The sequence below is a fragment of the Phasianus colchicus genome, chromosome Z, assembly GCF_987193195.1.
Source record: "Phasianus colchicus chromosome Z, bPhaCol1.hap1.1, whole genome shotgun sequence".
NCBI classification, from domain to species: Eukaryota; Metazoa; Chordata; class Aves; order Galliformes; family Phasianidae; genus Phasianus; species Phasianus colchicus.
In genome coordinates this window covers 12,455,194-12,478,986 of record NC_143476.1, presented here as the reverse complement: position 1 = coordinate 12,478,986, position 23,793 = coordinate 12,455,194, and the positions used below count along the sequence as shown (strand labels likewise).

The 23,793-nt window shown below is 49.2% G+C and overlaps 1 protein-coding gene and 1 long non-coding RNA gene across 4 annotated transcripts in view; one reads left to right on the top strand and one right to left on the bottom strand.

Moving 5' to 3' along the window:
- Positions 1-9,617, bottom strand: part of LOC149912559 (rho GTPase-activating protein 32-like) — a 490,746-nt gene extending 481,129 nt beyond the window's left edge. Inside the window, exon 1 of the mRNA XM_090131844.1 lies at positions 9,443-9,617. Coding sequence (XP_089987970.1) covers positions 9,443-9,617 — 175 coding nt within the window. The remainder of the gene's footprint in view (positions 1-9,442) is intronic.
- Positions 9,618-23,668: 14,051 nt separating this feature from the next.
- LOC149912557 (uncharacterized) overlaps positions 23,669-23,793 on the top strand; it is a 28,304-nt gene continuing 28,179 nt past the window's right edge. For all 3 annotated transcript variants that reach the window (XR_016461467.1, XR_016461469.1, XR_016461466.1), the window contains exon 1: positions 23,669-23,778. This is a non-coding gene — a long non-coding RNA (uncharacterized LOC149912557). The remainder of the gene's footprint in view (positions 23,779-23,793) is intronic.

The window sequence follows — 23,793 nt, the reverse complement described above, 5'->3', positions numbered from 1 at the left end:
CAAAGGTGAGTGGGATGTTGTTTCAATTAGTGGTGATGTCAGGAAGGACTGTAAGGATGGAAAGGCTGGTGTTTTCCATGGGCTGGGAAACACATCTGGTTTTCATGTTCTCTTTGTCTATGTGTGCAGAAAAAGAGGAGAGTTTGCCTGCAACTTGAACCCCTCCTGCCCTCTTCTGCTGAGATGGTGAAATGTTCCAGCTTCTAGGAGGACATCAGGAGAAAGATATGTAATGAAAATAAGTCCAGGCTGGCTGTCCTTGTAAGCATCAGCTGCTGGCATCTGCATTGCTGCTGCCATGAGCATGGCAGTGCAGGTAAAAGATTGCTTTTCCTTGTGTGACACAGGAGCTCTTGACTTGACAGCTAGAGTGATGTAACAGAAAGAGCTGCAACCTCTGGCAGACATGGCAAAGGTGAGTGGGATGTTGCTTCAATTAGTGCTGATGTCAGGAAGGACTGTAAGGATGGAAAGGCTGGTGTTTGCCATGGGCAGGGAAACACATCTGGTTTTCATGTTCTCTTTGTGTGCCAGAAAAAGAGGAGAGTTTACCTGCAACTTGGACTCCTGCTGCCCTCTTCTGCTGAGATGGTGAAATCCTCCAGCTTCTAGAAGGACATCAGGACAAAGATATGTAATGAAAATAAGTCCAGGCTGGCTGTCCTTGTGGGCATCAGCTGCTGGCATCTGCATTTCTGCTGCCATGAGCATGGCACAGCAGATAAAAGATTGCTTTTCCTTGTGTGACAGAGGAGTTCTTGACTTGACAGCTCGAGGGATGTAATAGAAAGAGCTGCAACCTCTGGCAGACATGGCAAAGGTGAGTGGGATGTTGTTTCAATTTGTGCTGATGTCAGGAAGGACTGTAAGGATGGAAAGGCTGGTGTTTGCCATGGGCTGGGAAACACATCTGGTTTTCATGTTCTCTTTGTGTGCCAGAAAAAGAGGAGAGTTTACCTGCAACTTGGACTCCTGCTGCCCTCTTCTGCTGAGATGGTGAAATCCTCCAGCTTCTAGAAGGACATCAGGACAAAGATATGTAATGAAAATAAGTCCAGGCTGGCTGTCCTTGTGGGCATCAGCTGCTGGCATCTGCATTTCTGCTGCCATGAGCATGGCACAGCAGATAAAAGATTGCTTTTCCTTGTGTGACAGAGGAGTTCTTGACTTGACAGCTCGAGGGATGTAATAGAAAGAGCTGCAACCTCTGGCAGACATGGCAAAGGTGAGTGGGATGTTGTTTCAATTTGTGCTGATGTCAGGAAGGACTGTAAGGATGGAAAGGCTGGTGTTTGCCATGGGCTGGGAAACACATCTGGTTTTCATGTTCTCTTTGTCTTTGTGTGCAGAAAAAGAGGAGTGTGTGCCTGCAACTTGGACCCCTGCTGCCCTCTTCTGCTGAGATGGTGAAATGTTCCAGCTTCTAGAAGGACATCAGGACAAAGATATGTAATGAAAATAAGTGCAGGCTGGCTGTCCTTGTGGGCATCAGCTGCTGGCATCTGCATTGCTGCTGCCATGAGCATGGCACAGCAGGTAAAAGATTGCTTTTCCTTGACTGACACAGGAGCTCTTGACTTGACAGCTTGAGGGATGCAATAGAAAGAGCTGCAACGTCTGCCAGACATGGCAAAGGTGAGTGGGATGTTGTTTCAATTAGTGCTGATGTCAGGAAGGACTGTAAGGATGGAAAGGCAGGTGTTTGCCATGGGCAGGGAAACACACCTGGTTTTCATTTTCTCTTTCTCTTTGAGTGCCAGATAAACAGGGGAGAGTGTGTCCTCACCTTGGAACTCTCCTGCCCTCTCCTACACATAGGGAGAAATGTCCCAACTTGTAGACGGACATCAGGACAAAGATATGTAATGAAAATAAGTCCAGGCTGGCTGTCCTTGTAAGCATCAGCTGCTGGCATCTGCATTGCTGCTGCCATGAGCATGGCAGTGCAGGTAAAAGATAGCTTTTCCTTGTGTGACACAGGAGCTCTTGACTTGACAGCTAGAGGGATGCAATAGAAAGAGCTGCAACCTCTGCCAGACATGGCAAAGGTGAGTGGGATGTTGTTTCAATTAGTGCTGATGTCAGGAAGGACTGTAAGGATGGAAAAGCCTGTGTTTGCCATGGGCAGGGAAACTCATCTGATTTTCATGTTCTCTTTGAGTGCCAGAAAAATAGAGGAGAGTGTGACCTGACCTTGGAACTCTCCTGCCCTCTGCTGCTCAGAGGGAGAAATGTCCAAGCTTCTAGAAGGACATCAGGACAAAGATATGTAATGAAAATAAGTCCAGGCTGGCTGTCCTTGTGGGCATCAGCTGCTGGCATCTGCATTGCTGCTGCCATGAGCATGGCAAAGCAGGTAAAAGATTGCTTTTCCTTGTGTGACACAGGAGCTCTTGACTTGAAAGCTAGAGGGATGCAATAGAAAGAGCTGCAACCTCTGCCAGACATGGCAAAGGTGAGTGGGATGTTGTTTCCATTGCTGCTGATTTCAGGAAGGACTGTAAGGATGGAAAGGCTGGTGTTTGCCATGGGCAGGGAAAGTCATCAGGTTTTCATTTTCTCTTTGTGTGCCAGAAAAAGAGCAGAGTGTGCCCTCACCTTGGACCCATCCTGCCCTCTGCTGCTCAGAGGGAGAAATGTTCCAGCTTCTAGAAGGACATCAGGACAAAGATGTGTAATGAACATAAGTCCAGGCTGGCTTTCCTTGTGGGCATCAGCTGCTGGCATCTGCATTGCTGCTGCCATGAGCATGGCACAGCAGGTAAGGGATTGCTTTTCCTTGTGGGACAGCTGTTAAGCCATTCTGATTCACCCTTTTCATCCACAGCATGGAGTTTTTTCCCACACTGCTGTTTCTATCCAGCAATGTGCATATGTGCAGTGGTACAGAGGTTGGTGGCCCTGCCTGTGGCAGGGGGTTGGAGATTCCTGATCCTTGAGGTCCCTTCCAACCCGGGCCATTCTGTGTGTTTGTGTGTGACTGGCTAAACACCAATTGTTGCTAGCTCAGCAGGTATACTGCTAATTATTGAACGTCTGACAGCTGCTTATCAACACTTGGCCACTATTTCTGGACACCTGCTCATCCCTGAATAGAGAGAAGTTTGGAAGGAGGACAGAGGGGAGTCTCTTGATGCCTGCCTGTTGCATCCCAACCTGCCCACAGAGTGAGTCAGTTCGGCCTTGTGTGGAGGCCCTGGCTTCTTTTGAGTCTGTTTTTCTTTTGCTGAGCTTCTCCTATCCAAACAGAATGGCCTTACAACATGCTTTCTGGTCCTTAATGCTATACCCATGCAATTTGTAACTATTACAGTTCTGTAAGTGAGAATTGATCACATGATTGAACAACTGTATTTCCAAAATATGTTATGAAATAACTTCTTTTTACTAATACTAATAAAGTCTTTCTACTTTTTCAAACTGTTTCTAAGGGCAAATTACAAAACACATTGTGCTGTACTGCTTCAGAGCAATCCCGCATTTGATAGCCAGTGCAGAAACAACATTCCATCCTACAGCATTAGCTAGTTCAGAGGTACCAGGCGTGTATCTGGATGTGGCTGTTGTGCATAACTGGGGCTGAGGGATCAGAAATGACAGCTCCACTCTTGGAGACCACAGAACTGAAATGGAAAGATAAAATAGTTGCAGGGCAATTGTTCTCTGTGCCTGAAGCAGGGACCGATTTATGGGGGAGAGATTTAACAGTTAAATGAGGATATCAGATATCAGGTGTCAATGAATGTGTTATCAGCTGTGATGAAGAAGAAATGAATCCAAAGCTGTGGGCAGGGGAAGGAAATCGGGGTGGACTCACAATTTTCCCTTACAAAGAACTGCCCAAGGAGGGAGTGGAGGTGTGAAACAGCAATATCCCATAGCCTTAGAAGGGAGAGTGGGTCTAAAAGCTGTAACACAGACACTGGTTAAGGATGGTCTTCTGGAACCTTGTCTGTGGCCTTATAACACCCCAATCCTGTCGGCACGGAAGGCAGACGGCACGTATCGGCTGGTGCAAGATGTAAGGAAATGACTGAACCCGTTCTCAAAAGACAGCCTGTGGTTCCTAACCCCTATACCCTAATGAGTCAGATCCCACACGGACAGCAGTGGTTTGGTGTGAGAGACCTCAAAGATGCTTTCCGGACAGCCTTTGGACTCAGGGAGAAATGGCTGCGTTTGTATGAGGACACATTGTAATCCTATCGTGATTCATGATGATACTGTAGATACTGGAACTCGTGCTAATCCTTGTCTTTGCAGCATTTGAAGCAAGCGACTGGTCCTGCTGTCATGCAGAAAGCTCCCTTCCAACCACTCAGCAAGCATTTGGATGAGACAGCTTCCTGCTGGGGAGCCCTCCGGCATCACTGCTGCCTCCTCCAGAACCATACCTGCAGATGCTTCAGAGCTCTTCAGCATGGACTTCCTTCCTCCCATCAGCAGCTGCTCCTGCACTGACCTTCATTCACACTGGGATACCATCTGCTTCCAGCAGGAGCTGACCTGCGAGACAGAGAAAGGAAACGTGGGATGAGCACCAATGCAGAAGCACAAGGCTGTGTCACCACCACGTCTTGCAGCCTTGGGAAGTCAGCTGCAACTGCAGCCTTGGTCAGAATTACAACGGGCACCGTAAATTAAGTGTGACCTCTGAAGTTGTTGCCATGATCAGAAATAGACGCTGAAATCGCTCACATAACTGTCGGTGGTTACCTCCAAATTCTTTTGCTTTGGGGAACAGATGGACTCGGAATGGAAGGACACGAGAAAAATGACATCTGATTGAGCTCAGCAGACTTGAGAGGTGGGCCTGGGTGAACCTCATGAGGTTCAGCACAGCCAAGTGCAAGGTTTGGCATTTGGGCCGGAGGAATCCCAGGCATTCTTTTGTCATCGTGGTGGTTTCCAATAGACCCCAACAATGAGACATCAGGTCGCCGTGTGGGCTCCTGGGTGACACTGCCATTTCCCAGCCATTGCAGCCTAGGGGCAAATAAAGTAAAATACTTCAGAAAGATCTCACACTGATTGCATATTTTACTGTTCTTTTACACAAAACAGAAGGGGAGGGCAGCAGATGCATGCAGCTGCATCAACCCCCAGGCTGCTAAAGGAATGGAAAGACAGAAACATCAAATATCAATGCCTTATTCTAATGCAAGGAGGGAAGCTTTTTTCAATGTTACTTTTTATCATTTAAAATAAGCAGTTGGCACTCTTAAAGGAAAATCCTAGGCCCCAGGTTCTGGCAGTGTGGTAATCTGGACTCAGCTGTGAATGATCCAAACAGTCTGTTCCAGATTTTAACATCCCTTCTATGCATTCACAAGTTTTCTCTCTTGACTTCCCCTTACAGCCGTTAGATGCCAGCAAAACATCCCACAAACACTCCTTACCTCTGTGCACACAGGCACCCATCCAACCAGAGCCATCAGTCATTCCCAGCCATGCGCTCTTCCTCCAATCATGGTCAGCATCACACGGCCGTCACGCAGCTCACTTGACTCAGTTTTTCTCTTCTTTCTGGAGGTGTCCTTGCTTCTCAGCCTTACCTTCTCGTGATGTTTATCTCGCTCTGCAGCTCCTGCTCTGAATAGGCTTTCTTGGATTCCCGCATGACAGGCACAAAATGCAGCCACAGCCCCTGCCACCAAGGTCAGCTCTTCAGCACACATTACCTGAGGAGCACTTGGCAACTCCTGCAACCTGAGCAGTGCCAGGAAGACTGTTTCACTTCTGCTTCTCCTGGCTCAGAAATTCATTTTCCTACCTAGAAAATGGAAAAAGAAAAGAAAGAAAAAAAATCCTGACATAAAGCAGACACAATTGATACTATGGAATTCTGGAAGGCAAGGGATTTGCCCCCTATGATGAGAAGTTGACTGCAAAGAACTAAGAAGAGCCATGAGCAGGTTGTGAACTTGTGGGTAAAATTAGGAAGTGCAGCAGTGCAGGGCTTCTGGAGGTGAGGGTCTGCTACAGCCGCCTGGAAAGAGAGCCTGTTGGTGGGAGCTGCTTACTGCAGCCAGCAGAAGCATCGCACTCACTGACTCTCATGCTGATGGGGGATTCCAGTCAGTCTGGGAAATCAGCATGGCTGGCTGCAAGCAATCTGACAGACTCCTGGAGTGCAGTGAGAATCACTCTGTGGTGCAGGCATTGGGCACAGCAAGCAGAAGGGAAGCATTGCTGGACATGGTGCACACCAGGGGTTACGACAGGAGGCGGTCAGGGCTGCAGTGACCATGCCCTCCTTGAGTTGGTGATCTCAAGGAATGCGGGCCTGGCAGGAAGCAAAGGCAGGAGCCTGAACTTCAGGAGAGCCAGCTGCAGGCTGTTCCAGGAATTCTTGGACGAGATCCTCTGGACAACTGTTTGTAGGGGCAAAGGGATGGAAAAGAGCTGGTCACTTTCTCAGAAAAAAACTTGCTCAGAGCTGAAGAGATCTCCATCCCTGCCACAGGAACTCAAGCAGAAGAGGCAGGAAACCAGCATGGCTGAAACTGCTGGTTACAGGGAGCAAGAAGAAGGAAATGCAGAAACAGTGGAAGCAGAGACATGCAGCCTGGTCAATGTGGTGGCCTTCTACCATGGAGTGACAGCATCAGTGGGAAAAGGAAGAGCAACTGACATCACCTGCCAGACTTTTGCAAGGCCTTCAGTGTCACGTGAGTTTCCTGTTAGCACTGAATATGAACAAATCTACTAAGGAGCAACACGGTGAGCCCTCATTCACCTCAGCAGAGGTCAGCCTGCAACCCCATCCTTCCGCCTCTCCGTGTGCACACAGTTAGGATGGGAGTGAAGGGGAGCAGCGTGAAGCTGTTGGCATTCCCTGCTGTCTGCTGCGGGGTTGTGCTGGTGGCGGTGCAGTTGGTTTGCTTTTTCCTGGGAGGGTGGGAAGGAGCTTTGGGTTAGAGGCACGTCCTGTGCCAGAGCATCCCGATGGCACGTGTGAGATCAGCAGGTCTGTCAGAGAAGCAGGTGAGGTTGCAGGAGAGGAAGGGGAGGAGGTGCCAGCACGGCTCTGCACGATGCTCTGCAACACTGGGCAGCTTGATCATGGCTCAGCAGTGGGATCAGACGAGGAGAAGGGGAGAAGGAAATCAAGGATGGGAGGGAGCCATCAAACACAGTCAGTGAGTGTCCATGCAGTCTTGCAGACCCAGAGATTCCCAGGTTGTTTCTGCTTTTGCAGCATTTGTGTGCTGCAGGGTGAGCAAAAGGTTCTGCTGCTTGATTCTTCTGCAGGAGCCGCCTAAAGGGGAAATGGCCACTGAGCTGCAGACCAAGCAGTACTGCCTGATGTTGGCCAGGGGGAGCTTCTCCTGCCGCAGTGTGCTGATGACAGGTCTGGAGATGATCTGCACAGCCAGCTCGTAGGTGGGAGCCAGGAAAGGACATGATGGGACGAGGGAGGTGTTAAGGAACATCCAAGGCATCAAAATGAATCAAAAAGCCCTGAAAAGCGTCACAAAGCCACAGCCAGGAAACTTGGGAGTATCATGAGCAGCATCCAGGATGCGAGAGATTATTTGCTACCATGCCAAATGGTAGCAGAGCTCCCCCTGCAGACATCCCAAAGCCAGACAAAACAGGAACAAACCCGGAGCTGTGCTGCACGCACCCCACAGCCACAGCATTGCAAGCTGGGGTGCCTTGCTGTGTGCTGCATTCATCCCAGTCCGTGTGAATGAAGACTCTGGAGGCAGTCAAGGCGTTGGTTGAGCCCAAGTGTGCTTTTATTATTATATAAAGGACAGGAGGGTGTGAGAGGTCCACAGTGAAGATGGGACTCATCCTGTCTTGTCATGGAGAGAGTGGCTCAAAGCTCTCAGTGCTGCTCTCCGGTGCCTGGGACTGGAGGCCTGATTGAAAGTCCCCCTGCAAGAGGCTCTGCTCCTCTTCACTGACACTGACCTGCTCCTGCATGGAGGTGCTGCTGTCGGGGCACTCACACTGCTCTTGGGATGGGCTGCACTGCAGAGACTCCTGGTTACAATCCAGGATGGTGACTGTGGTGTCTTGCAGGCTCAGGTCAGCAACTTCAGCAGAGCCAGGTGTAATGAGAGCATGGACTTCGATGTGCTCCTTCTCTCCATTACTGATGTCAGATGGAAGGCTGCTGTTGGAACTGCAGCAATTTGTGCTTCCTAAGAGCTCTCCACTGATGGAAGCACACAGAGCATCCTCGCTACTTGCCCTGGATCTTGTGGGTTGGCAAGGGCTCGATTCACCTAGAAAGGATACACAGGGGTTAGTGTCAAACTTTCACAAGCTGAATTACGACAGTGGTTCTTGATCAGGGGTGAACTGAAGATGTTGGGCAGGGGCTGGAACGCCAGAAAGAGATACAAGTGCAGAGCAAGCTTGAATTCTATGCTCCTGAAAAGCAGGGATTTGGAAGCTGCATTTGCACCCTTACCTGCCAGGACTACCACTGCTGTTTCTGAGGGCTGCCTGGCATTGCGCTGCAGTTGGCGTTTGCTGCCAGAGGATGGCTTTCTGAGCCTGAAGCAGCAACACCAACTGCTAGCTGGTGATTCCTCACTCTTGCTGGGTGGATTTTGTCTGGAGAGAGAAAACAGCCAATGCTGTGAGTCGTGCGTGGTGCAGGGTGAGGGAAGAGAAGCACTGAGCTCTTCGCAGCAGTTGCTTGTTCCTAGCACTGCCTGGTTTCTGCAGGAAAACACAAAAACCCACCCAAACAATGATGCTAGGTGCTGGAAAAGAAAGTCCTCTTTACCTGTCAGATGGAAAGTCAATGACGGTGTGGAATTTGCCCTGTCCAGCTGCAGGGCTTTCTTCCACTTTGATGTCCTGGCTGCTCTCTGTCACAGGGGGAGAGCTGCTGTGGCCTCGCCTCTGTGCCTGTGCCTTCTCCAGGCTGAGCAGCTTTGTGGCAGCAGAAGAGACCCCCACAGACTTGGGCCCTGGGAGAGAATTGTGCCCTGTCAGGGAAAACCACAGGTAAGAGCGAGGATCAGAAAGCAGCAGCACAGCCACCACAGTTCTGGGGGAGGTGCTGTATTTTTCTCAGGCTTGCTTATCCCAGCCACTGGAAGAAGCGGAGCTCAAAATAACCATGTGGGCAGAGGTCAGTTTATGGCAAAGGACACGGTCATCATTAAGAGCAGCTTACTGTATCAAAATAGGCAAGGAAAAACCCAAGGAAATGGGGGCAGGGAACTGAGAAAGCTTCGCTGCCACGCTTGCATCAAGCTTTTCCTGCATGCAAACCATAATAATGACGGTTTCCTCCTTGTGAAGTTTGGGCTTGGACATTCTCAGCATCCAGCAACAGGATGCCATACCCTAATGGAAGCCCAGAGGTCTGCTGTCCCCTTGATGGTAAAAGAGTATCTCAAAGGTCCTGGAGAAGGCCTGCATTTGGTCAAGGTGTCAGGTCAAGATCAAGCAAATGGAGGAAGACACTCACCTGCTGCATCTGCGATGTCTGCTCCGGATTTGGAGCAGAAGAGGACGTCTGTGTGGTTGATGAGAAATTCCACCACATCCGACTGCGTCTGCAGCTCCATGCAGGCAGCTCTTCCGCTGGCGCAGGCAGACTCGTTCTGCTGTGATCTGTAGAAAAGGCAGATTTTAGAAGTCATTTCTCCAAGACCATTTCCCAGAGTCTGAATTGTTGCAGCCAAAAGCTGCCAGCTGAGGCTCTGGAGACTTCCGCGGTGGGCAATCAGTGATGCCACTGCAGAAATTCCCCTGGATGATCAAGGACACGTCAGTCCCATCTCAACAAGACTGCAGAAATTGTCACCTAGACATTGTGCCCGTGGGGTTGGAGAACAGCCCAGGCTCCTGCTCTTCTGTCAGCCACAGATTTTACAGGAGAAGAGCACATTTGATGGAGAAAAAGAGAGGACTGCTTTTCTTAACTGGAGAACAGAGGAAGTGTTGAAACAGAACCAGAAGTTTACCTTAAGAGGTTTGGAGCCCACACAATGGCTAGGTTCTTGGCATGCATGTTTGTTATCGTGGAGCTCCCAGCCAGACACGCCAAGTGTCTCATCAGGAACTCCAGAGTCCTGGAAAACAAGAGAGGCAAACGTTCAGCACCAACGAGCATGCCGTGCTGCAATTCAGAAAGCAAACCTCCATTCATGCTACTTCTTGTGATTGCTACTGTCACCGAAGGTGAAGTAGATCCAACTTGACTGAGTGCCACGCTGCAGCACCAAGCCCCAGCACAGCACAGCCGCAGCCATCAGCTGCACCAAGCGTGCCCCCGTGCCCAGGAACTGACCCCATAAAGTAACCCCATGGAGCCTTCAACCCTTCAGCATACACAGGCATCGTGTTGCCGGCATGAGACAGAGCCTGGAACCGCATCGTTGCCCTCTGCAATGCAGCAGGGCTGAGCTCAGCAGGCTGAGGGCAGCACTGACCTGTAGTGAGGAGCGGGCAGCTGCTGGATGACGTCCTGCATTCTGAGCAGCCGCTCCTCCTCTGTAGCGGCACCAACAGCATCCTGGAGTAGTGCAGAAAGGGAGCGAGACACCAATCAGGCTAGTACACCACTGCGAGTAAACCTCGTGGGGCTGACAGCAAAAGGGCCTCCGAGCTGGGGCACTGCTGCAGCCATCTGCCAAGAGGCCCAGGAAGAGGGAAACGAAAGACGTGGCCTTGTGCTTACCGAGAACTTGCCGTACAGCTGGTGGGTGAGCAGAGGGTTCGGGAGCTCCCTGAAGTACATCTTGCAGAGGGAGCTCACGCTGTGAATGTCGCGGACGGTGAGCTCAGGAATCTGCTCCGACTCAAATTCCTGCCTGGAGAGAGGGACGCAAACCCGGTTGAGCGAGAGGAAGGCAAGCCCAAAGCCACACCAGATGCACTCAGGCTGTGTCAGTCGCAGCACTCTTACCGCAGTCTCTGGATGTTGGACGCGACGCCGGACAGGCGGTATATCCCCTGCACCACGCCGTGCTGCTCAATGAACTCAGCGCAGCTCTGGAGGACCTGGGGGACTGAAGAACACGTGCCAGCCGTCAGTGGAGCTCCTGATTCAATCGTGCTGCAGGCTGTGCTTCACATCCCATCCACTAAGCCCAGCCAGGCTTGGCTGAAGCAAATACAGATGTGCTTGTCTCTTAGGAGCATCCGCCTCACTTTATCCTTCAGCCATCAACTCCCATTACACGTGTCTCCACGGCTATCAGCTTGCCCCCTGCTAGATATGAGCTCCCTTTCATCTTCTTTAGATGCCCAGCAGAGGAAGATCTCAGGAATGGGCAGCTCCTTACCATCACGACCGGAGTGGAGAAGATGCTCTCCCAGGTCACCGCCAAACACCCTTTCCTTCTCCACCTCCCGCTCGGTCGGTTTCTTTGGGCGGGCCTTCACCAAGGAACGAAGGAAGGTGAGGATCTTGCTGCGTTTTTTGGGCACTGCACAACAAAAGGAAGAAACCAGGTCATTTCAGGTCTGGCTCCGTTGGACGAGGCCGAGCACAGCACATTCTACAGAGCACGTCAGAACGGGAAGAACATTACCAACCAGTACATACAAAAAGGGATTTTCCCCATCTCTGGAGGAGCCCAAGGCCAGGTTGGATGGGGCCCTGGGCAGCCTGGTCTAATCTGACATTAAATGTGGGGGCTGGCAGCACAGCCTGATGCAAGGAAGTGGAAGCTTGAGGATCCTTAAGGACCCTACCATCCCAAGCCATTCTATGAAGATTCTATAGTTTTGCCAAGTCCAATCATAAACACAGGAGGATTGGGCCAAATCTCTGCCCCATGGTGTGCATGAAGAATCATCAACCCAGAGGACAATGTGGGATGGATAAAGGAGGTACTAAACATGGAACACACCCCAAAAAAGACTCCCTTTTGCTTCCCCACACCATCAAATGTAACATCCCTACCTGGCTTTGGCACTGAGTTGATGAGTGCCTCAGGAATGTTCTTATTAATCAGTTCCACACACTCCCCTGGGAAAAATCCAACCTGTAACAAGAAGAGAAGCCAACTATTGCATGCAGCACTTCTCAGGTCTGAACTGTTAAACCAAAAGCCACATAACATTTCCCTCAGAACGTGCTTGCCTGACGTTCCATAAGACTATCCAGCAGAAAATGGCCATAGTTCACAGCATAAAGGTAATAATTTTTCAACATTTGCAGCCAAAGGCAAGGTCCTCTGACACCGACACAGTGAAACTGTTTATGTCCACTGGGCATCCTGTGCAGGCAGAGCAGCTCTAAGCTGAGATTCCTGCCTTTACTGAAGTTGCACTCTCCAGTCTGAAGCTTGTGCCTACCTGGAAGCCGAGCTTGCCTCTCCACCAGGGGGTCAGCTCCTTTGGTGGCATGTCGATGACACACACGATGTCTCCCACCTGCAAGAGATTGCAACGTCAATCCCAGCTTCAGCACGGCTGGGAGGAAAGCACAGCTCAAATGACTGCATTCTTCTGCACTGCCAAACATCGCCGAGCATGAGAGCACTTGCACCAGTGCAGCTCTGAAGGCATTTGCCATTGTAAAATTGAGCAACAAGGAACGCCTTGAACTGCTTACGTCAAAGGAGAGTTCATCCGCTGCCTGGGCAACGTATCTCTTAATAGCATGGGCAGCAGCAATAGCTGGAACATTCACAGGTGCCACCTCATGGTCCAGCAGGGGCTTCCCCTTGTTCTCAGCCTGAAACAGAGAGTACAGGCCACGGTGAGGAGCTGGGAACCAACAAGGAGGACTTCAAGGTGAGGAGCACATCTGCAGAGAAAGCTGCAGGAAATGCACTCGGTCCTTATCATGGGCACTTCAGAAGGAACTGCAAGTCTAATAACGGCTGTTTCTCTCCCTGGTGTGCAGCAGGCACACGCCAGCAAAGATGCATCTCTCCCCACCCAGACTAATCAGCAATGGCACTGACGCAGACAGGTGGCCTTGTCCATTTTGCCCCCTCCTTTCCTGCGCTCTTTGTGCAGGAAGGCTGACTGTTTCAGATGCTAGGAGACCGTGAAGAGGGAAACCAAAGCTACGGCTGCAGTTACAAGGTGCAAACAGTGCCACTGCAGGCACAAAGCAGCTCTCTTGAGCAGTCCAACCAACAGCGAGGCCAAACAGAGCAGAGAATGATTGTTGTTTCTGCAGCCATTTCAAGGGAAAAGTCAGTAGAGGACAAACACCACAGCCGAGATGGCTCTGGTACTTTTATAAACTTGCCACGCTTGCACTACTGTCTTGCCACAGAGGAGCTCTCTTGGAAAGCAGGAGAGCACATCTGCGGCTCACTCTGCTGGCTGCAGTCAGGGAACAAAGACCAATCAGAGCTTCATACTCTACCTCTGTCCATGCCAGGTCAGGCCCACAGCTGATCTCGCTGCACGCCACAGCCATCAGCGTAGGTGTGACAAGCTGGAACTGAAAAGAAACACACTTTTATTTTCTCTGTTCACATCTCTGCTGTGCTCCCTACAGCTGTCGGGCACACTCACACAGCCCAAGCACGCCTGCTGGTGTCCCTGGTGATGCTGTGCAGCTCTGCACAAGCTGGGGCTGGGACTCTTTGCCTAAGGGATTGCTTTCCATAAAACCAGCTGGTCACAGCACCACAGACAGCATCCTTCTGAGGGCTGAGCTGCAGAGCACGTGGAGAAAACCCACACGTGACCAGCGTCCCATCAAAGCTGGATGAGGCTGTGTTACTAAACACGGGGCGTCATGGGCTGCTAAAGCATGTGGGGGGATAAACCATGGCAGGTACCTGGCAAGAGATCAGAACGAGGGAGAGAAATCTCACGAATCCGCAGCCGTTCCTTGTCTCTTTGCTCTGATCTTCCACGAGCAAAAGCTGCAGCAGGGAAGCAGGCAGAGGGTGGAGAGAGGAGAGAGAAAGAGCAGGTCAGTTTGCTTCCACGGTTTAGCAAAGACTACGAGGGAAAAACCAAAATCTGCCCTCCCTCAACTTAAAAACTTAAGTTTTCAACTTAAAACCATTTCCCTTGTCGTGCTGTTATCTACCCTTTCAAAGAGTTGGTTCCCTCCTCTTTTTAGGCTCCCTTGAGGTACTGAAGGCTGCCATGAGGTCACCCCACAGCCTTCATTTCTCCAGGCTGAACAAGCCCAGCTCCCTCAGCCTGTCTTTGCAGGGGAGGTGCTCCTGTCCCCTGATCATCTCTGTGGCTCGCCTCTGGACCCTCTCCAACAGCTCCCTGTCTTTCTGGACACTGTACTGCAGCTGGGGCCTCACAAGAGCAGAGCAGGGGGGGACGATCACCTCCCTGTCCCTCATGGCCACCCCTCTGCTGATGGAGATAATGTGATCCTATGAGCTCCGCCAGCCAGCAGTTCTCAGCACTCACTGTCCCCCCGTCTCTCCCACACTGTCTCAGCTTACCTACAAGGTGCTGCACAGGACGGTGTGAAGACAAAGGGACGCAGTCGGTGCACAAGTGCAACAAGCGAGCTGCTCAGTCAGAGCTCCAGCGCTCCAATGAAGGGACGCAGCACGCACTGCTCCTCCCCTCATTCTAGCCCTTATGACATCACTGAGGGCCACCAGGCTGCTCCACCACGACGGACAGGGTGGGGAGGCAAGACCAGTCACAAGGGCAGAAGATTCCAACAGCCCAGCCCAACGTTCTGGAATCAGGGGCTGCTTGGAATTCTACCCCAGCCAAATCCTGGAGAAGCTGGCACGGGGTCGTCATGACCAAAGCGCAGGACCTGGCGCTTGCTCTTGTTGAGCCTCGCACAACTGGCCTCAGTGCATCCCTCTGGAGGGCCTTCCTGCCCTCAGCCAGATGGACGCTTCCTCCCAGCAGCGTACCTTGCAGTGCTGGGCCCATGTCAAATCCACACTAGAGTGGGTTTTGTTACATTCAAGGGCATGTTGCAGCACCCATCTATTTCACCTGGAAGGAAATAAAGCAGGAGATGGGAGAAACACAGAACTACTGCCAGACTGCTTTATCCCTTTCTCAGCCCAACTTCCCTTGCCTCATCCCCTACCCCAACTCCTGGATGATGCTCACAGGCTGACAGTTGGATCTCAAGTCCATAGGACTCCTTTCACAGGGCTCCATCAAAAAGGCTGTCACACTTGTTCCGTACACTCACACTGACCCAGCAGTGGTATCACAGTCACTTAACACACACACAACAACCAAACCCCGAGCATGCACATCCCTTCCTGCGTGACTGCAGCCCACAGCTCCCCTTCACACCTCCGTGGATCTCTGGTGTTTTACACGGATGCAGCCTCGCTGCAGCTCCGTGGCTGTCACACAAGGCCTGCAGGACCTCTTTCTCTGCAAACCCCGTCTGCAGGCATTGGTTCACGAGGTTCACCTCCTGCCCTCCTGAGCAAAAACAAGCACTAAGAACAAGAGCAAAGCACGCTGGACTCGACCTGGCTGGATCCCCAACCCTCAGTCCTGTCAGACGGACCCTGGTGTGGAGACTCATCCCCAAAGCCTGGCTGGACATCAGCACAGGCATCCTTCTTCAAACGCCCCATCCAAGCAGCAAGGGATCAAAGCGTTGGCACAGCTGAAACAGAAATGCTGTGTGAGTTTCCTGTTAGCACTGAGCAGGAACAAATCTACCGCTGAGCAGCAGGATGTGAGACAAGCAGCAGAAGACACCCAACCTGCAGAACCAGCTCGTTTGGGGTCGGTCCAGATGTTTGTCTGCTCCCTTCCCTGGCCCAGGCCAAGCTTGTGAGCTGCTCCTCCTTTGTGCAGGGGGAAATGGGGCAGATGCCATGTGGTGGCTATGCACAGCATGCCTTGGACTTGCTTTTCCTCTCTCCATCTGCCATTAGCAAACAGCATCTCCAGCCTCCAGAGATCACTGAGTCCAACCCCTGCACAACAGTGAAAAAAAAGATATGATAAGGGGTACTTAAAGCACAGCATCTGTAATCAGATCAGACTCCTGCACTGTGAAGACTTCCATGAGTATTCCTGCAGAGTGCATCACTTAGTCTCTCTTTAGCCTTGTGTTCATGGTTTTCCTGTAAGAGCTTGTCTAAACACTGCCTGTAATCGTGGTTATGCTAGAAGCATTTGGATTTCTTGATCCTCAGTGTGATTCCAATAACAAATGCAGATGTTTTTTTGTTAGGGACAGCTTTCAATTTCTCAACTGAAATTTCAATATTGCATTAGGTGTTGACAACCACGGGGCTGCAGTACAGAGAATTACAGGAAGATTAATTTCTCCATCTCCATGCTCCTAGACATTTATGGTTACAGTGATGTAGTTATATACAAAGTTGCAAGATACCAAAGCTAGAATAACCTCTTGGTGCAGCAGGATGTCTGGAGCCCAAGTGCAGAGTCTCAGTGTTGCAAAGCCTTGAAGAGGTGCACCGTATGTGCTGGGGCTGATGACACAGACACTGGAGCAAGGCCAGTGTGATGTTAGAAACTTGACCAGCAGCTGATCTGTTGTCAGCCATTTCTGGACACAAACGGGATCTGGTCGACTTAGGACATGACCTTTGGGCTGGAGAGCAACTCCCCGAGGAATCACACAGCCACTGCAGACCGTTGGCAAGAACCCCATACCAAAACAGCTCATCTGCAATCAGTTTTTAATCTGTGCAGCAGAGATTGGAACAGGCGCACGCTCTCTGGAATTGCAGGAATTTTCACAAGTGGAATGGACATCACCTGTGTGCTCCAGCTCTTCTGTGTGCATGCTAGGAGCAGTGATCCCCCTGCACCCAGGGCTGCAATAAAGTCCTGTGGGCTTTCTAACCTGCCCACCAGCAGCCCAGGCTGCCCAGAGCCACATCCAGCCTGGCCGTGGATGCCTGCAGGGATGGGGCATCCACAGCCTCCCTGGGCAACCTGTTCCAGTGCCTCACCACCCTCTGGCTGAAAAACTTCCTCCTCACATCCAACCTAAACCTCAACAGCCCCCGTCTCAGTTTAAAGCCATTCCCCACTTGTCCCATCACTATCCACCCTCCAAAACAAAACACCTCGGCTGTTCAACACTGAAAGAGCAAAATAACCCACAGCTCTTACTTCCACTGTATGCATTTAATTCCAAACTTAAGGTCACAGGTTAATTACTCATGTGATCCTTCCTGACAGAAGAACTACTCGTAGTGATGTGTAGGAGTAAGGAACAGTTTGAAAAGGTCATGGACATATTAGAACTTGCAGCATTTATCTTAATAGATGCCTACATTGCAAAGCATTTTGTAAAACACACGTTACAAGTACTGTGCATTGGATTACACTATATCAAACTCTAAGTAACAATACAGGTTGCTTTTAAATCTACACTTACATGTTTTCTTCTAACTCCTTGATAAAATTCCTTACTACCTTCAGTTTTATAGCCAAAGCAGTGTTTGAGCTGGTAATGTACTCTTGAACAGCACTGCTGCCTTTAGCATTTGTATGTTTAGATCTGAAAAGAGAACTTGGTCATTATTTCATGATGAGAGAATCTTATATGACAAAACAGAATTACAAAAATCTGACAATACTGTAAAATGCCAGCGTAAGAATGTGGCTTTGATTTTTTTTTTCTTTTTTTTTTCTTCTTTTTCTCTTTTTTTTTTTTTTTTTTTTTAATGGTGAGTGTACCATTAATTCAGGACAAGAATTTTGTTTGTAAGTCGATCTCTATAACTGTTCTTGGCATCATTCTGTAGGATGAACTAGATACATGGAATTTGGCACTGGCTCCCCAGGGCAGTGGTTTGGCACTGAGCTGACAAAGGCCAAAGAGCATTTGCACAATGCTCTCAGACACAGGGCTTGACCCATAGGAGGTCCAGTGTGGAACCAGGAGGTGGAATACATGATCCTCGAGGTCCCTTCCAAATACAGATATTCCATGATCCTCTAATACTTATATTCCCAAGTCCTGTACACAGTGCTCAGGTGCTTAATTGAAAGGTTCCATGAAACAGTGAGGTATCTATGTCCCTTTACCACTCAGTTATTCAATTTGCCACATGGATCTTTCATCCAGTCACATTAGAAAACACTCAAAGTATTTCCTTCAGTCTTCCATTCTGATAGAGCTTTCTGGAGCAAATAAAGAGTTGCAACTCAGAATGTCCACACCTCCCTTCCTGCACCCTGCATACTTTTTTCATTGTACTGTGATTACGTACCATTCTATTGTCACCCTCATTCTGTCCTTATCTAGGCAGTTTAATGCCATTAAATTTTCCAGCAACAGATGCCCACAAGTACAGCCAGCCTGGAAATATTTTGATTACTTATCTTTGTCCTGATGTCCTTGTAGGAGGTGGGACATTTCTCCATCTCAGCAGCAGAGGGCAGGAGGGGTCCAAGGTGAGGGCACGCTCTCCTCTATTTTTCTGGAACTCAAAGACAAAGGGAACAAGAAAACCAGATGTGTTTCCCTGCCCATGGCAAACACCAGCCTTTCCATCCTTACAGTCCTTCCTGCCATCAGCAGAGATATTTTGCTTTCTTGTGCCACTTCATCCCTTTAGCATCTGGCATTCTAACAAAAAAGTACTCTAACACAGGAATTTTAATATTTTCATATTAAATGTCAGAATTAAGGAACCATTATTATTACCAAATATTTAAAACATTCAACCCAGTGAGAAGTGAACTGATGTTGCATTTAGCATTCAGAGAAGAACTTGACATTTCTCCGGGAAATTCTGTAATCATCATAGTGTTTCACAGTTTTCAGTTTATGAATACTAGTTAAGTCTTCACTAATACATTATCTTCTTCCCCCTTTATGCTTTCTATATTGCTTCTGAAGCAGACTTACCTCATGATTGAATAAATGTATAGTAACGTCCAAGGTGCTTGGATTGAACAAAAATAATCCCAGTATGGGGTTCAGTCAGACTTCTATAGAATAGGTGAATCTTATGCACTGGTGCCAGAGATTTCCAATAGACGACAGGAAGTTCAACAGATGAAAAGTGCACCTAAGTAAAAAGTGCTACTTTAATAAACTATAGTCTCATTGTCAAGCCTTGCACTGTCTCAGCAGATTATTACAAAATGTTCATTCAAGCAGGAATTAAGAGATGCGTCTGAATTGATAACAACAACGAGTAATTAAGAAAGCTTGACTGCAGTCTGCTTGAGGATTCCAGTCTGAAGTGTGTTCCACCTGATGACAACTGGGAATGTCTTTCTCTCACCATTAGAACCATTGCACCTCTGACTAAACACATAGCTAATCACCACTGAAAACTAACTACATGTTGATTAACATTCAGAGAGATTGTGCAGGTGTCCTTTTAGGAACTGGCCTACAGTATGCTAAGAGGGATGGATGTGGGGACATGAGGATAACGTGCCCTCTGCCTGTTAAGACAGCCCCAGCAGAGCAGGTCAGCAGGCTGAAGAGCTGCGTGGGTCACCAGGGCTCAGAGACTTCACTCGGCCATCTGAAGGTTGAGGGACTTCAGCCCAAGCTGCCCTTTTCCATGCAGGCAAGGAGGCCAAGAGAAGGTGGATCGGCACGGTTCTGGTGCAGACAGGGGCTGCAGTGTGAGCAGGCCTACACAGACAAGGCTGTGCCCACACAGAGTGACAGCAGCTTTCGCTGTGAGCAGATTCCCAGGGGGCCTGAGCCATGGCAGTTCTTGATGGCAGCATGTTCCAATCAGCCCTGGAAGTCTTCTCTGGACGTCTGTCGCATTCTGGAATCCACACTGAGGACGCAGTCGCTGTGTCAGAGCAGCTGGCAGAGTCACGGGGAACCGTGACGTAGTTGGCCCAGGGAGCAACAACAAGGCCTGCACTGCTCAGCCAGCCCAGGCCAAAGGGGAGCACGAGAGAGAGCAGAGGAGAGAGGGGGGGAAAGAGGGCCAGGAAGGAAAGGCCTGTGCCTGAATGGACGTGTAGCAGCAGCTGCTGACAGCAAACTCGGTGATGGCAGGGGCACAGCAGAGCAGTGCAATGCTGGCAGCTTCCTGTGTCTTTCACACAGGCACTGCAGACATGGCCAGCACTGGGAGATCAGCAGAACTGCTGCACACCTCTGCCAGCCCAGGCCAGAGGAGTGCAGAACAGTGAGCTGCTGCTGAGGGGAGAGAGGATGGCCTGAGAGCTGACCTGAGAGGCAGGGCTGGCTGTGTTACAGCAGCCTCTGTGTCCTCCTCCTGTGTCTGTGAGGGCCAGAGGGCCAGAAGAGAACATGCCCAGACAACGAAGCCCTGCTGTCCTCTGCTGCTCAGCTGGAGAGATGTTCCGCCTTCCTGAAGGACGCTGATCCAAAGGGAAGGAATCAAAGGAAGTCCAGGCTGGCTGTCCTTGTGGGCATCAGCTGCTGGCAGCTGCCTCTGTGCTGCCATGGGCAGGGCACAGCACACACAGTGTTTGCAGTTCCCTGTGTGACACTGGCCCTGGTGACCTGACAGCCCTAGGGAGACAAGAGAAAGAGCTGCCTCCCTCTGCCAGATGAGGCAAAGGTGAGAATCCCAGAATCACAGCATGGCCCGGGTTGGAAAGGAGCTCAAGGTTCATGAATCTCCAACCCTTGGCTCTCCAAGGGTGCACAGGGGGCTTTGTTCTCCCTGTGGTGCAGCTTCAGTGCCAACTCACAGCTGAGCTGGTTGGCACACTGTGACAGCCTGCCGCTCTGAAGCTCTTGGGGCAGTGCTCAGTTCTTTCTGAAGTACTCTGGAAAATGCTGCTTCTCCTTCACCAAGTCTGTTTCCAGACAGACGTCTTTTTCTCCTCTGTACACACAAACAGTATCTTGTAACTCCCTGGCACAGTGCTCAGAAGTGATACTTCTGGAAGCACGTCAGAGAAAAGTGGCCTTGTCCCAGTGGACTTTCAGAGCAGATGAGAACAAGTCTTGGTTGACGGCTTTCCTCTGCTTCTGGAACTGCACAGGCAGGTTGTGTGTTGTCATACTTTATGCCAGAGTGCCAAACTGAAGCAGTTTCTGCAACTTCTTTTTTTCATACTTGTCACTCTTTGCTGAGACCTTAACTTAGTCATTTTTAATGCGCTCTCATCTAAACTACTGTGTCCTCCAGTGTCAGTGTTGTATGAATCAGGACTGTGGGATTTCATCAGTGAAAGGATTCTGCTCTAATGACTGTCATTCTAAAGCTGATATTGTTTCTACCGCATCAGGCTTGCATGAAGCATCTTTGATCAACAGAGAAATCAGAAAAATTGCTTTTCCTATTGCAGTTTCCTTTTAACTAGTGATGAAAGCTGTCAGTTTATTTTTGGCACCAGAAATCCTGGGATGCAACCAGGTTAGATAAGAAGTGACACTGAGTCAACAGTAAGGGAACACAGATGAGATAGCATCACACAGCTCTGGAAAAGATGTTCCAGCTCTGTGTCTACCTACACCTTCAGGAGATGAAAAGTACTGGCTTACTGAGGTGTCCTGGGTTGCAGGTTCTGTTAATCTCCATTTTTGGAAGAGCTGCTTGCAATAAATACCTTGTAAGGTGAATGAGCTTGATAGAAGTAGGGTGTGAAAGAGATGGATTTGCTGTTTCCCTGAAGGTGCAGGAGTATTGCTGTGCCTACAGTCAGTAAACAAGGCAGAAATCACTGTGTTCCTCAGAATGAAAAGGAATAAAAATCTTTTTGGGAGTGACAGCACGCCTGAATGAAGCATAAATCTAAACATTTAAAATAAGGGCTAGTGTCAAAGGGACTTGCAGTATTTCTCGAGAAGAAATATTTGATGCTTCTTTGTGAAAGTCATCATAACAAAAGTGTACTGATGTCTTTGCTGAGGATTTCCTTGGTTCCAGCCTGAAGGTGTGCGCAGGCATGAGCAGGCAGTGCTGAGCTGCAGGTGAGTGCCTGTGTCCCACAGCAGGAAACCCGTGGATGTCTTCAGGGGGTTGAAATGGGCAGAGCTGTGAAACCTGCAGGCTTTCACTGAAATTGTCCCCTGCTTTATTTTGTAATCTTAGTTTCACCGATGCTTTCCAATATAATTTTCGTATGAATGCAGATACATGGGATAGGATTTAAAGTTTTTATGGTGCTGCTGTATAATTTTCTGTGGTCATCATAAGCCAATAAAAAAAAATAAATGGTGATTAGGCAATCTATTAACAACCTGTGGCACGTGTAAAACAATGAAATTCCTTGCAGGAAGACAATATTGCCATATAATAATGTGGCTATCCAAAACTGTTAATTATAATTGATGAGCTGGAGATAAACCTGAAATGCAGGACTTTGATCTTAGCCAAGAATAATAAAACTTATTATCATTCTTAAATTGGCAGCTGCTATCAAAAGCCTGTGTCTTATTTCCCTTTTAGTAACACTGGCTAAATCAGAGAAACTGATAAAAGAATTCCATGATTGCAGCTTAGGGATTCTTTCCCACTTGACCAGAAGTAATCAATGTCCAAAAATGTCTGTAAATACTTTTTCTATATTATTTGGCCAGATGTATTGATATTTGAGATGAATGGCAAAAACATTTTGCGTACAAAGATAAACAATGCAAATTTCCTGGGTTGTTTTAGAGAAAAAAGCTCCGGTTATCTGATCGTTTCCATGCAGAAATAAGATTTACAGTAAAATTCTCCTTATTATTATTCATGCATGAATAAGTTCAAAAAAGAGACATGGGGGATGTTGTTTCAATTCCGTCTGATTGTAGGAAGGACTGTCAGGATGGAAAGGCTAGTGTCTGCCATGGGCAAAGAAAAACTTCTGGTTTTCATGTTCCCTTTGTCTATGAGTACAAGAGGCCATGAAGAGAGTGTGCCCTAAACTTGGACCCTTTTTGACCATTGCAGCAGAGATGGAGAAGTGTTCAACCTTCTAGAAGGACATCAGGACAAAGATATGTAATGAAAATAAGTCCAGGCTGGCTGTCCTTGTGGGCATCAGCTGCTGACATCTGCATTGCTGCTGCCATGAGCTTGGCACAGCAGGTAAAAGATTGCTTTTCCTTGTGTGACACAGGAGCTCTTGACTTGAAAGCTAGAGGGATGCAATAGAAAGAGCTGCAACCTCAGCCAGACATGGCAAAGGTGAGTGGGATGTTGTTTCAATAGTGCTGAAGTCAGGAAGACTGTAAGGATGGAAAGGCTGGTGTTTGCCATGGGCTGGGAAACACATCTGGTTTTCATCTTCCCTTTGGGTGGCAGAAAAAGAGGAGAGTGTGCCTGCAACTTCTAACTCTCCTGCCCTCTGCTGCTCAGAGGGAGAAATGTTCCATCTTCTAGAAGGAAATCAGGGCAAAGATATGTAATGAAAATAAGTCCAGACTGGCTGTCCTTGTGGGCATCAGCTGCTGGCATCTGCATTGCTGCTGCCATGAGCATGGCACAGCAGGTAACAGATTGCTTTTCCTTGTGTGACACAGGAGCTCTTGACTTGAAAGCTAGAGGGATGCAATAGAAAGAGCTGCAACCTCTGTCAGACATGGCAAAGGTGAGTTGGATGTTGTTTCAGTTGCTGCTGATGTCAGGAAGGACTGTAAGGATGGAAAAGCTGGCGTTTGTCATGGGCAGGTAAACACATCTGGTTTTCATTTTATCTTTGTGTGCCAGAAAAAGAGCAGAGTGTTCCTGCTTGTTCTAACTCTCCTGCCCTCTGCTGATCAGAGGGAGAAATGTTCCAGCTTCTAGAAGGACATCAGGACAAAGATATGTAATGAAAATAAGTCCAGGCTGGCTGTCCTTGTGGCCATCCGCTGCTGGCATCTGCATTGCTGCTGCCATGAGCATGGCACAGCAGGTAAAAGATTGCTTTTCCTTGTGTGACACAGGAGCTCTTGACTTGAAAGCTAGAGGGATGCAATAGACAGAGCTGCAACCTCTGCCAGACATGGCAAAGGTGAGTGGGATGTTG